General features: G+C 33.8%; 1 protein-coding gene across 1 annotated transcript; it reads left to right on the top strand.

Moving 5' to 3' along the window:
- The first annotated feature begins 449 nt into the window (after positions 1-449).
- Positions 450-9836, top strand: LOC130050837 (uncharacterized). The gene is made up of 4 exons (XM_056151621.1): positions 450-938; positions 2323-2451; positions 2819-2824; positions 6716-9836. The coding sequence occupies exons 1-4, from the start codon at positions 681-683 to the stop codon at positions 7889-7891; spliced, it is 1569 nt and encodes a 522-aa protein (XP_056007596.1). The 5' UTR covers positions 450-680; the 3' UTR covers positions 7892-9836.
- Positions 9837-15199: the final 5363 nt, after the last annotated feature.

Genomic DNA, 15199 nt, shown 5'->3' on the forward strand with positions numbered 1-15199 from the left:
TTTGACTTTAGGATGGATCCAAATTAGTAATTATATTAATATCTTTTAATGTTTTAATGTTAATACACCTATGATATTATGTATAGCCTTTCATCAGTGTATGCACTTTTGAGGGTGGTGAGGTTTTAAAAACACATCTTCAAACTTAGAATTTAGCTAACTATATATTCAGAACAGGAATTCTTTTTTAAGATGTCATAGCCCATGTCAGTAGTGATACTTTTTCTCTAGTATTCAGGTGACCAATAAGGCCTAAGGGCCTCTTGTTGACTTAATAATGGTGTTCATAGACACATACACACACATATATATGTACGAGGTATTAGCAATTGAGCCAAAAACACAGACTGTAGAACATCTATAAGCTCAACATTTCTGATATAATCGCACAAAGAAGTGATCTCATTCTAAATCTACTCTTACAATGAATTGGAAAGGGATGATGATAAGATAGGTATTGACTGTAGTTGAAGTATAGGTCTGTGGTTGGAGAAATTGAGGTAACAGGTTCAAAACAACAGTTGGTTTTGACATGATAAAGACAATGCAATATCAACATACGTTACAATGCATGTTTATGTATATTTGTTTCCTTTTTTTAATTGAGAAATTGCTTTTGTAGAAGAATTATTAAAGAAGTCAATGAAAAGAAGAACACTGCTGTGACTGCTAGTACCGGGATGGCAAGTTTGCAGCTGGGGATGAGAGCCACAACTCTGCATCATTGGGCTGGAATCCTGGATGGTCGCTATTCCCACCAAACCTTAGGAGAACTATTTGATAGTGATGATCGTTTTGCAGGGGCAAGGAAAAGAATTCAAGCAGCACAGTGTTTAATTATCGATGAAATAAGCATGTTGTCTTCCCGTACATTTGCCATGATTGAATTTGTGTGTCGTCATGTGAAGGGAAACGACCAAGTGTTTGGTGGATTGCAGGTGTGTGTATAACTATTGACATCTTTTGGCACTTTGGGCCCCATGAGCCGTGGGGAATTGAAGATCATAAATTTCACAATTTACATTCCTCTTATCCTAAAACAATTTCATATCAAAAATGGTAACAATATCATATTCCAGGATAAATTGAAAATGTTAAATTGTTAAAAGACATTACACAATGTACAATGATAAACAAAAGACATTAGGTCACCACAGTAACTCAAGTGACCTTAAAAAGTGAAATAATGTATATGCATTGCAAGCATACAGTTTCACTTCATAACTGTTTGTTGAAAATTTGACCAAGTTTCCATCTTTAATGGTAAATTGCTTTAAATATTAAAATGCAAAATTTTCAAAATATTCCGACACATGGGAGAAATACAAATGCATGATTATGATGTCTGTGAAGTTCACTACCTAAAATATGAAAATCATGATTTACGGGTTAGGAATTTAGGTCTTAGGGTAGGACCAACATAACTCTATGGGGAAAATATTTCAAAACTTAAAAATCCTCCTCTCTATTTTCAGACATGTGCGAGAAAAAAACTAAATGCATGATTATCTATGATGTCCATGAACCCTTGCATCTAAACTGTAAAATTCATATGGCTATATACAGTGAAGATGTATGAAATCGTGAAAAATCTTTTTCTCTACTCTTTAATTTTACGTATTGTGACAACAATAAAAAAAAAATTGTGTATAATGATTATGACCAAAAAAACATGGGTCTTAATGGTCAGGTCAGTTTACTCATACATTGGAGGTAGATGCTAACTTGGCCATATTTTAATGTTGACAAGGAACTCTCTACCATAATTACCAACTTCATGCATGGCCTCCAGAGTTGGTGTTCTGATTTTACATTAGGGCCAAAATATATTATAGAGTATCAGTAAATGTATTATTACAATGTTTACAAATCTTGTACTTCTGCTGAAACTGAATAGAAACTGATAAAAGATGATAAATCTGTCTACTTATTATTAAAAATTTCATGACTCCTGGGGTAGGGATACTAATTTCTGAAGGAGTGGAAGCTAAAATGGTCATAGTGTACTGGTATAATGCTGTTGAAATCGGCTTGATTAAGTACACATTTAGAGGAGAGGATACAGATATAATTCGGGTTGGGGGGGGGGGTGTTAATGAAAAGGAATTTATTTGAAAGCTTCAGTCTTCATATTTTCTCGAAGGCTTCTATTTTTTTATTGTAATTTAATGTGAAAGGATACTGCATGTTGAACTTGTGCACTAAAGACCACAGAATGAGGCTTATATGGGCTGTGGAACTTAGGTGCCTGTTATGGCCTGTTGGCCCTCATGTTCAAAAAGGGAAGTATGTTGTGTAAAATATTCTGCTGTAAATTAACAGGTCATAGGATGTGGAGATTTTAAACAGTTACCTCCGGTTCCCAACCTTCGATATGAGGATGACGGAAGTTATTGCTTCCAAAGTAAGAAATTCAATATGACATTTCCTCATCATATTAATCTCTTGGAGGTAAGAAGGAAAATTTGAGGCCATTGAGTTCACCTTACTTGTGTGTACTTTAACAAGAATTGTATTGTTACCTAAAGCAATAACTCAATATTGTAGAATTTTGAGTTTTATAATTTCTAAGCAGATTTTTCTTATCCTATATAGGTTCTACGTCAGAGTGAATTCCCTCTTATCAAAGCAGTGAATGAATTATGTGAAGGGAGGCCATCAGATGACACCATCCAGTTTCTGAAAAGTTTGAACAGGCCATTAGATGCACCACCTGAAGATATCACCCGATTGTATGGAACAAATTTTGATACCTGTGTTGTCAACCAGGATATGCTGGAACAGATGCCTGGGGAAATGTTTTCATTCAAGGCCAAAGATAAAGGTATTAACCCAGGCTGCAGCTTTAGATTTTGATTTATTTCTATGGTCCGGATCCAGATGCACAAATGTTAGATAATTCTAAGGCCAATTCAACTTAATTAGTAGATTATCATCCAGGGTCACCAAAAAGTATGGGGCGGATGGGAGGATTTTTTTATTTTTAATTATATGAGAAAAATATTAATGACAAACGAGTTCTTGTCATCAGAAGGGTGGTTTAGTTCCGATTACCTATTCGCAATGAGTGGATTCGCTCTGAGTGGTTTCGTCCCTATTTCAGTGCAGGTTACATAAGGTACATTAGATTATAGTCGAGTGGTTTTACCCCGATGTACTAGTTGATTGGTTTCACCCTGATTTACCTGTGCAGAATCTAGATAAAACCACTAAGTACTAATAGGTGCACGTAAAATCATGGAATTTGTAAAAATAATAAGTATACGTTTGGAATAGAATATCCTTGGAAACTGAAATTTTAGTTTTCTTTCTAATGTAAGTAATCCAAGTTTTTGTATGCGTTCTTTACAACGACACTAGGTGGTAGTTTTCACTGTAGCTATCACTATTTTATAAATTCACAAATCGTTCACTATTGTTTGATATGAAGCTATAAAATTCATATGAATTTAAATGAACAAATTCAACTAAAATTCACATTAAAATATTAGAAAGTGAAGACTTTTATGACACATATCTTAAATTAATTCTAAATATCTTGTGAATACATGTCTTTCATAATATCATAATGATAACTCCTACAGTTTCAATTATATATCTATAAATTTTTATTTGATTTTTTTTTCTATGTGAAAATTTCCTCATAAATAGTCATATAATTGAGCTTAGATGATAGCTAAGAATTGTTGAATTCTTCATCACACAATAGACACACTAATTTTATTTACATAATGCTAATTCTCTTTCATAAGATAAATTTTACTTACTGATTTTCTACAATGAATGCAACTTGCCATGTTAAAAATTGTTGGTATAATAATAAAAATGGACGTACCTTGGACATAAGTAAGTTAATATTTAGTATTTATTAATTTCAATTAATTGCTCATCGTTAAAGGAGAGTATGCACAGATCATTCGTCCCGACCACTGTTGCCGTACTAAATGGGGGCGAAACCACTCGGTACGAATAGGTAATAGGGACGAAACCTCCCGCATTCATATCAATCTATGCTTATTTCACAGACAAATTTCAGGTTAAGCTTCAATTTCAAACACGGAAAGATCACAAACTGTTTCAAGATATGAAGAACATTAACCCCTTCCTTTCATTTACGCCTGTAAGAAATCAAGAAAACCATATGATATATTTTCTTCATCTGGCTTTTCACGCTGCTATACCAGAAATGTAAACAAGAAATGTAAATACCGGAGTTGGACATGGAAAAAATATTCCGGAAATCGCAAGTTCCACAAAATAAAGAAATTGGGGGCGGGCAGAGATGATAATCTATCAATTAAGTTGAGTTGGCCTCATAGACAGTAAAATGGAACAGTGGCCCATTTATGACCTATCAACAATAGATTTTGAATTTGAAGTAGCTAATACCAGAATTTATTGATAAAAATTGTATTTGTTAATTTCAAACTATGAAATTTTTTAATGCATTAAATTTGTTATGATGATTTTTATCTCACTTGAACTGAAAGATATAGTGAGCTATTCTTATCATCTTTTGTCTGTTGTCTATCCATAAACTTTTCACATTTATCTTCTTCCCCAGAACTACTGAGCCAATCTCAACCATACTTGGTACAAATCCTCCTTAAGTGAAGGGGAATGTAGTTAGTTTAAATGAAGGGCTATGCCACCTTCAAAGGAGAGATTATCATGAAAGTGCAGGAATAGGATTGCCATGGGTGTCATTTTAAAATCTTCTCAAGAACCACTGGGCCTGGAAAGTTCAAATTTACCTAGCAGTTCCCTGACATAGAGTAGATTCAAGTTTTCTAAATCATGTTCTCCAGGCATAGCGTCGGGCCAAAATTGGGGATCAAAATTTGTCTTGGGGATATAGAGTAAGGAAAATATCCTTTTTAAAATAACGACAGCTGAACAATGAGAGGGCCAAGGTGATTCAGGTGAGCGATGTGGCTCTTGGGCCTCTTATTACACATTCCAGAATTGGTTTTACAGAATTAGATTTGAAAACACAAATTTTAGAAATGGTTTTGCCACACTTGATATGATGCATGGTTTATAAAATCATTGACAGAAAAAATTTGCTTATAATTCATGAAAATAACATTGCAGAATTTCTGTTATTTTACTGGGCATTTTGGCCTCTACCATAAATTGGAAATTCATGACCGTCAAATTCGAATATATAAAGATTGGGGATAGATTGGTCATATATATATGATGTATTGGACATGGAATACAAAATTGTATCTCCTGTTGGACATCAAGCAGAAAAACTGTTTGGATTATTATTATGAGAAATTGGGGGTTGGAAATGCAATACAGTTAAGGAACTCTATTCATTACTATTGCCAAAATCCTCTGCATTTATTCACTACATTAATACCTATGAACATATAAAGGAAAGGACTTGTCAATAAAATTGTTTTATATTGAAGAAGAAATAGGATTTTTTTTTCTTCGAATTCACAAGGATATATCAAATTAACTTATGAATGAACAGTCTATGCGAAAGTTTTTTGGACCACACAGGACATTCGGTCATGTGTAATCAATGATCACACCGGACCAAACCAGATTTTGTCAGACCGAAAAACCTAATCTAAAAAGTGAAACACGTGAAAATGCAAAACCAAGGAAATCTTATTTATTATACTAGGAATACATGTACTATACCAGGGATCCCTCCTGCATAATACCTTAGACGGTCCATGCGGTTTAATCACATTCATTTACATATTTGGATTTGTGTGATATTTCTTACTTATAACAAACATTTCAATGACTCTGTTTCAAAATAATAAAGCTCATCACTGGAAATTGAGACATCAGACATTCCGATCCGGTGTAAAAAATGACGCATCAGACCTGAGGCACTGCACTTCGGTCAGGTCTGATGTCTTTCGCATAGACTGAATGAAAATTATTATTGTTAATAGATATATTTCATTATTTATATATCTATACAATTTCAGGGGATGTCAGAAGATTACGTGGATGCATTGCACCCAAAACACTATTATTGAAAGGTGCCAAAGTCATTTTGATAAAAAACATAGGAGACGGGCTGTTTAATGGGATGACCGGAATTGTGCATCACTTACAAAAGGGCAGTGCTCCAATAATCAACTTTAATGGTAACATGGTCACAGTAACTGCAACCACATTTGACATATATGACACCAGACAGCAGAAAAATTTAGCTAGCCGGACTCAGGTTCCCCTTATTCTTGCCTTTGCTTTAACTGTTCACCGTGCTCAAGGACAAACATTGCACCATGTTGAAATTGATTGTTATTCATTTTTTGCTCCGGGACAAATGGGGGTAGCAATTGGACGTGCTGTATCAACCAGTGGTTTACGGGTCCTGAATTTCAATTCTAAAGCAGCGTGTGTAAAGCATCCTGAAGTTGTTTATGAATTTTACGACCAAGACTTTACAGACTTCAAAGATGACTTGCTTTGTTGTAATACAAGATCAGTGCCAACACAGTCTTTGAGTGAAGCTCCACAGTCTTCTGATACAGAGCAAGCTGCAGCTAACATGGATCCAGGTTCCTCAGACCAGAGAGCCCTTGGAACAGTTACATTTCCTCAACTTCAAAGCCCTTGGAATATTCACAACTTCATCAGTGAACAGGGCAATGTTCCTTATATAGTCGACATACCTGAGGATTTTTGGTCTTCTTCTTTGGTGTTGAATCATATCAACTTTTTGTACTTCAAAATCAAGGAAATCATTAGGCAACAACCCAAATCACCACAACAATGGACTCAAACATTCAGCATGCTGAATAGTTTTGTGACCAGTGAGCTGCATTTGACATCCATGCAGAAATTGTTCCAGAATGAATTTGTAACGAAACTGCAAAATAAACTTTCCACAAAAGTAGCCTTTTGGCTCATGGATAAAGAGATTGCAAAGATGGCAGCTGACATTGTTCAAAAACAAGCAGAAGAAGCGGAACAGCTACAAATTCACTCTGAATTATCTTCTGTAGCTAAAGGGAAGATTCGTTATCTTACTGGAGCTTGTGTACAAAGAGTCGCAAAGAGAGTTAGAGAATCTGTGTTAAGAACAGTGGGCAAGTGTAGCAAGAAAAGTAGAACACTTAGGAAACTAGAGTACAAGAAACAGGCCATGTTGAAAAACTTTCGGGTTAGTGATACGAATGAGGACACTATGAATGAAATTGAATTTAAACAAGGCCCCTCAAGAGGACTTACCATTGTCAGTGAGCCAGTGTATGATTTTTTTGTATTGTTAAATCAGGTCACCCAAAAAAGTCTCAGTGATAAATATTTTCATTTGTATTATGAAAATTTGCACACCAAATGTAGAGAGGCTGTAGATTCAGATAACAATTTGATTGATACTTGGATTTCACTGTTTGAAAATATTAATCTCAGTGATGATTCTGAAATAGAAGATGAATTATACTTAACACTTATCATGGAACTATTTAGAGATGTCACTGAACATTTTATACGAATTGCCTTTGTTGATGCACTGCGTCATTTTAAAACAACAGTGCCACGAAAGAAGAAGCAGGCTTTACGAACAAAAGTACAAGCTTTGGGTGATAGAGACACTTCAACCTCAAAGGCAAAGAAATCCAAAGTAAATAAAACTGTGGAAAGCACTGAAACCTCAAAGGCAGAAAAATCAACAGTTGGTGAATCGGCTCAAGAAGAGGTTTTCCTCTGCAAAAAGTGTAAGGCTGAATGTGAATGGGAACCAGCTGAGGTGAAGAATGAAAGTCTTGCATGTGACAAGTGTAATGGCTGGTTCCATTATAAATGTGTAAATCTAAAAGGAACAGAAGCTTTCCTGAAAAAATCAAAATCATCATGGTTTTGTGCTGGCTGCAGCAAAAAGGGAAAAGGACGAGGAAAGGGCAAATCTTGAACTTTAGGATAAAAATGGTAACTTTGTTTAGATTACATGATATCCTGAGCTATTTCAGTATGCATCCTTCACATTTTAATACCAAAATATTGAATCATGAACTGTTTGTATTTGGGACTACAGATCTGCTTTAATAGTTTAGTGGTTAGAGCACCTAGGTAATGTCAAGTAGACCCTCAGTCTTAAAGTTAGTGTAATTCACATCCAATGTGATGTGAAGATTTTATTAGTTTCATACTAAGGTTATTGGAGGAAAACTATCTTTGTTTATCACTACCTACTCATTGTATTTGCATGTACTCCTTATGTACATGTAGGTAGATTGTAATTGCATAAATTTACATTATGGGTCATTAGTACAAGTACATTATGTAACACATAAATTAAAAGATCTGCAACTGCCTTCTCGTGTAATGCATATCCTGCTGGCACCAATTTTAGATACTGTTTCTTTACATTTTATAATGGTTAGTATACATGTTTTCTAAATAAATGTTAGAAAGCTATTTTTTCTTTTCATTCAACTTTTTTTATATTATTATCTGATAATCTGTTTTCTGGATTTTTTATTTTTTTTTTAAACGGCTTGAAGGATCATAGTGAAAAACATTCACAGTGTGAATGGGTTGGTCACTAACTGTGTATATGCATGTATATATGTGTGTGTGCTTATAATTAGACAATTTTAAAGTGACCATAACTTTGGTAATTGACACATAACACTTGTACTATATATTTGTAAGTATTTGATCTTAATGCCTCTGTTTCAATGAATTATGTCGAATACCAGCATACTAAATGTATCAGCTATTCTTTGGATTCGCACTTGCTACCTTGTTTTTAATAAAAATCTCTTTTATAGGTCATGTGGTTCAAATTAATCACCTACATGCACATGTTTTGATTTCTTATTGGATTATTCATAAACATGTTTAACTGGGGTTTTTTTGTTGGTTTTTTTAAAAGTAAATTCTATTGATGTGAATACCATAGTGTCAACTAAAACTAATGCATTATGAAATCAAATTTATAGGTCATGGATCAGTGTTTGAAATTAACCATAGACCGAGTTTATGGCACTGGTCTATGCTAACTGTAATTTGAGATAGACCAAATGGTCTATGCCGATTTTGTAGAATTAAAGCAATAAAGTTATCCCTAAGGACCCTGTCAGTTGATGTCTGATAAACGACTAAACGTTATGGTAATGGAAAGAAAATAAGCTTTCTAAGTATATTAGAAGTAAATGAAAATGTTTTATATTTGTGGGGTTTTTTTTCAATGATGCGGTCTATGCCAATTCGATGTCATCTTGTGTTGGCATAGACCCGTGGTCTATACTAAGTTTTAAACCTATTTCGAACACTGTCATGGATGTTAGGCATCTTGTTATAATTGTTGTACATCTCGTGGAATGCTACCTTTGTTTATATTTAAATGGTTGTATATCATATATTGGCCCTTTATAAAAAAAAATTCATTCATACTCGCCCTTCGCTATGTTCATGGGCACTGATGACGTATCCATGAGTTAAAATTCAGGAGAGGGACATTAAACAATATACAATCAAAACCAGAGGAAAAGTTGGGAGTTGACTTTTCTAAACTTTTCCATAGGCTTCTAATTTGGAGGGGAGGGGGGGATTCAATACTGATCCTTCTCCACTTAATGGTTTTATTCATAACTTTCCAGCTGACATTCTTCTCATTCACTGCTATGGCCATAGGAAGTGGGTCTGTCACCCAATAAATCTTATTTCAAAATGATATATGCACACTTGAATTTAAAACAAGTGCATGTAATCTGTGTTACATCTGACACAAGAGTTAGAAATTTTAACAATAAAGTAAGCACTATGTTCACTTATTGATACAATTTCAATCTCCTGTGCTGTGTGTGTGTATATATAGATATCCAAATTGTTGGGTTATTTTTAAATCACAGTGTCTGGTATAAGATATTAAAAGAAATAGAATAAACAGTACACAAAGTTAAAATTTCAACGCAAACGCTTTCCTTTTTAAAAATCAGTGTCCGGTATATTAAGATAATAAATTTAAAATCAGTGTCCGGTATAAGGTATTTAAAAATTAAAAATCACAAATGAAATCGCTTGCATTTAAATTTTAACTTTGTGTACTGCTTATTCTATTACTTTTCATATATATATTTAAAACATACAGTATGATGCAATAAGTATTCGTACAAAATGGCGGCCTCTATAATTGAAAGGAAAAATGATTGAAATATATTATATGTTCACAAACATTTTCCAAATTTGTATATTAATGAATTAGCACTCAATCAACTCAAGTGGATTTTATTGAAGAAATTTCATGCTCCCATGGTCTTATTCACAGCAATATTAGCAATAATTTTAATAAAATTCACTTGATTGACCAAGCCATGAGCTATGCATTAGCATAGTGAAGCTCAGGACATGGTCAATCAAGTGAATTTTATTGAATTCATTTAAAACATTTAAAACACATGTGATTGATCATATCCCCAGATATTGAACCATGACAATATATTAATCAATTGACAATTCATGTTTGTCAATTTGGTAGTATTTGAGAAGTGTGAAGGCACAATGCAATGGGAAATCTCAATCATTTTTTCCTTTCGATTATAGAAATGATTATAAGGCCCAAGGCCTCATCACAATGTATAAATGAAATAATATAGACCTAGATTTAAATGTGCAGGTGAAAATCTGTAACCAATTGATTATATAAGTACCTGATCATAAACTTACCAAAGCACAACAGCAAAATTGTTGGACATGATGAATTAAAGGACAACAGCTTCTTCTTAGACAACTTCAAACTTTCAAATTTCGCGCACATGCAACTTCTACACGGTTATCGCCCTTTATTTTTAAAAACCTAACATCTTTTCTAACCTCCAAATATAATAATTGAGGATTTTATATGTCATGATTAATTTTATTATATTCAAAAAGAAATATACGAAAGGATTTATAGCATTTTATAATTATTTTAAAGTTTAATATATTGGAATACTAAAATGTCAGGCCCGGAGTGAATGTGACGTATTACAATGGCTCCTCGGTAAAGTCAATGTTTACACGGAATCAAATAAAGTGGATACTGACAGCATTAGAGAGGGGTTAGGAGGCAAATTTAAGTAGGCAAATGTTGTTAGTGATAAATACTGACGAGTTATATTCATTGAGCGGCGGTTCAAAGCGAAATTCTCGATTTCTCCTAAACGGCGTTTCATTCCTGTTCGCTATGCTTACGCATAGCTCATGGTTTGGTCAATCAAATACATTTTATTAACTTTATTGATAAAATTTCAAACTCCTGTGCTACAATTAAATGCAGCACAATGTGGCATTTTTCAAAGCTATGCGGTTAATACTTACATGTAGTTATACAATGTTACATCGGTCGGTAGCCAAACAATGTGGACACAAATAAATCGATTTCAAATCAGACGTTGTGCCAATCATTTCTTACTTTCCAAAGACTGAGACAAATCAAAATATAAATTACTGTGAATTTACAGTAAGTGTGAACGACTCAGCTTCTCAAGTTCATTCGAGGTCTCGGATAGTTGGTTTCAAAACAAATCTGTCAATGTTGACGCATCAAGGAAAGAACAATCACTGCGATTGGACCAATATTTAAAGGGGCGGGAATAAAAATAATTTTAGATGGTCACACGTGTCTTTACACTAGCGTGTCATTACATAATCTTTTAGCACGATGGAAGAGACTGCGAAAAGGGAAAACCAATACCAACTAAAAAATGACGTTGATTTTAAAATTACATGCCGAGGGTTTATTTTATGGTAAAATCAGTAAGAAATTAGGCGTCGCAAAGGCCACGTTATAAAATTGTCAATCATGGGAACTCTTGCACCGAAAATGTCGCAAACGAAGCTCACACCGGATGTACTTTTGTTAATCGAGTATGAAATTAAAAAGAAATCAAGTGTATATTAATAGAGAAATCATACAAAATTTAATAAAAAGAAATATTTGTACCCCTGACAATGTACCAAAGGTGTCTTTAATTTGTAGAACTGCTAAAAATTTTTTAGGGAAATTACTTTCAAGAAACTGCAAAGAAAATCCAAGAGAAGCATATTTCGTCTGAACACAGGGACTCGTCACGAAATATTTGTCTTTTTAAAAGACATCGTCTATTTTATATTTACAAATAAATGTAAATATAGAATAGAGAGGGTCAATTCGTGACGAGCCCCTGTGGTCTGAACACGAACGAAGTGTTGAAAATTTCTTTGCTACTGATTTTATTGCAATTTAGGCCGAGTCAGTAATATATATATACATATATATATATATATATATATATATATATATATATATATATATATATAAAGAGAGAGAGAGAGAGAGAGAGAAACTCTAAACGCTTTGTTGAAATATTTCGACCGGGTTACCGGTCTTCTTCAGTCGTGTTTTCGTGAAGAAGACCGGTAACACGGTCGAAATATTTCAACAAAGTGTTTAGAGTTTTTTCTGTGTTTTACTTCCAAAAAAGAGACTTTTGCTGTGGTTTATTATGACGTTATAGAATGCTAACGAAATGCTGAATTTCTTTAATAATGTGTTACATGTACAGGAGAGGGGTGGTTTGGGGAATTTAGTTTTTGCTAGAATTCACAGAACTTGCCGTTGTTCATTCAATTAACAGTATCTAGCGATGGTTACTTCCGAATTTCTTACGAAAATTTGGGTATATATAACAGTAAAAGACATCAAAGCATGCCATGTGTCGAAAATAAATGTTTTCTCGAAGTAGAATATCTATTGATCTTATTACTTAATCTGACAAATTATTTTAGGGGCGAGATCAAATGTTCAATGTTAGAGAAAACTGAGTTCGCATAGTTCTCACCAAGACACCCCCCCCCAATACAAAACTAAATATGAAGTATGTTGAAACTAATCGATTAACAAGTAAAACAAATGAAAGTGTACATTGAAACTATTAAACGTTTATTAAAATATATTACTTTGTGGTTTTAAAGTCAGTTGTCTTTTCCCCCCACTAACGTGTAATCGATGTAGGATGACAGAAACTTACGAGTTTTTACCCCCACTTCCCCCTAACTATTTGAATTTAGAAATTTTTCCGACATCGATCTTTTCCAATGCTTTGGAAAATTTCGAAAATATCCTCTGAGAGATTTATTTTAAAATAACGATATGGAAACTGCGAATGTGAAAGAGACAACAAAACAAAAGCATTGTTCTTAAACGGACAAAATCGCCTATAGAAACATGTACTGAAATTTCTGATCACTTAAAACTGACAAGAATCCACAGGAATTTAAGGGAGTAACCTTTCAATTTTTATTGGGATATAGAGACAACTGCGGATCCTGCCTTTTCCCGCAGCATTTTCGATCCCGTCTTTTTCTTTTCTTTTCAATGTTCAACACTATTTGAAATCTGGGATATTGCTATCCTGTCTTTTCTTTACATATCGGAGCTCGCCTTTTTCACCCTGTATTCCCCCTCCCATATCTATTGATACTGCGATGGATTATAAGTATAACACAGTTATTCCTGTTTAAAAGATTTATAAGGTATCTGATAAAAGTTATATCTTCTAAAGTTTACGAGATATCTTGTATCTTTTATAAGACATCTTATATTTTTTTCTTTATAAGATATCCCATCACTTTTATGCATGCAGATATCTAGTATATATAAGATAAACTTTACAAGACATTTTATTAACGTAATCTCAAATCTCTGTTGTCAAATCAAAACCGATATTGAATCTCACGCTACGTACGGTGCAATTTACACTGAAATCAAATATTGAAACTTACACTTGTTAGGCACGAGATATATAGAATATCACACTCTAATGTTGATCTCGGACCTGGGATTGGCCCCGAGAGTTGATCGGGCTCGGGCCGAGATCACTCGAGGGGCAATCCCAGGTCCGAGATCAACATTAGAGTGTGATATTGTTTATATCATATACCTAAAACACAACAAGTTGATAAACATTTTTTTTAAATTGGGGGGGGGGGTATTGGCCCAAGCATAAATACATGATATACTGTACAACGATATTTGACTATTCCATTCCTTCAGTGAGTTTACTTTAATGGTTACGTTTCCAGCACTATTGGTATTGTGAAACATACTAAAGTCTGGGTTTTGTAGTTTTATTCCATTGCTGGTCACGATAATTGGATGATTAATTATGGGTCCACATCCCCTCATGTGGTCTAGAATTAACTGAACTTCTTGGCTGAGAAATTCGTCATATCTATCGTTGTGTTGTTCATGTACATGTATATTCTATTAAGCAGCCCCTAGCGGCTTGCTAATTGATACTAAAATTGGAAATAAGTGAATTATTTTTATTTATTTTTTCGGATTTACCAAACTCGCCCGTTTTCAATATTTCATATGATTTGTAAGAGTTGTAGAACTTTGTTTACGTGGCGTCATCGTATGAACGGGAATGTTTACAGATCTGATGCTGCTATTTCTTTGCTTAAGGAATGCTACCTTATACTGAATTAATTTTTTTTTTTTACCGTTTCCCATCTGTTTAGCATCTATAAGTCGTTGAAATACGTCGGAAGATAATGGTTCTACTTTTCTCGTTTTATTGCCAAGTCCTCGATCTCGGGATTTTAGATTTCAGAAATCGTTTTAAAACAGTTTTCTACATCAAAATTGCTTTAAATTAACATTTTATCTCCATTAGGACCGGGAATTTCTGAAAATGCTTCAGTATCACCCTCCATAATCCTCCTACTGTTTTCTGTCGCCTAGAACGTTGATTGTTTTGAAATGAAGTTAAACGTGTTATTATATACTTTCAATTTCATCTCTTCTTTTTTCTTTAAAAGTTTGGAATGTGCTACACGGGCAGATGAAAACAAGCGGTATTCTCGCGAGATTATACTTACTTGGGTGAAACGTCACCAATGGATAATATATTTCCGGAATAATTGTTGGCGTATAATACGCCATATTCAAATTCGAAAAATTAATCTTAATAAAATATTTTCTAATAGATATAAAATACCTTACATACCCAATTACATGACAAATTTGGCTAGGTACATTTGGAATGAAATTACACGGTATTTTTGGTAGGCTTTTTATCAGAGACATATATATTATTTTAGGGCTAACATTGACTGTAAACCATTTTTTTTTTTTCAATACAATATGCAAGAAAGTTGCCAGAAATTTTACTGAACTTTCATTTTTGTTGCACACAAGAATCGTAAGAGCATCAGACAGACACATAGCATGGGGTTTTTTTTCTGAAAG

The sequence above is a fragment of the Ostrea edulis genome, chromosome 10 (genome assembly GCF_947568905.1).
Source record: "Ostrea edulis chromosome 10, xbOstEdul1.1, whole genome shotgun sequence".
Lineage (NCBI taxonomy): Eukaryota > Metazoa > Mollusca > Bivalvia > Ostreida > Ostreidae > Ostrea > Ostrea edulis.

Coding starts and splice junctions, on each gene's coding strand:
- LOC130050837 (XM_056151621.1), top strand. CDS start 681: ATGGCAAGTTTGCAGCTGGGGATGAGAGCCACAACTCTGCATCATTGG. Junction 939..2,322: donor AAGTGTTTGGTGGATTGCAG/GTGTGTGTATAA, acceptor GTAAATTAACAG/GTCATAGGATGTGGAGATTT.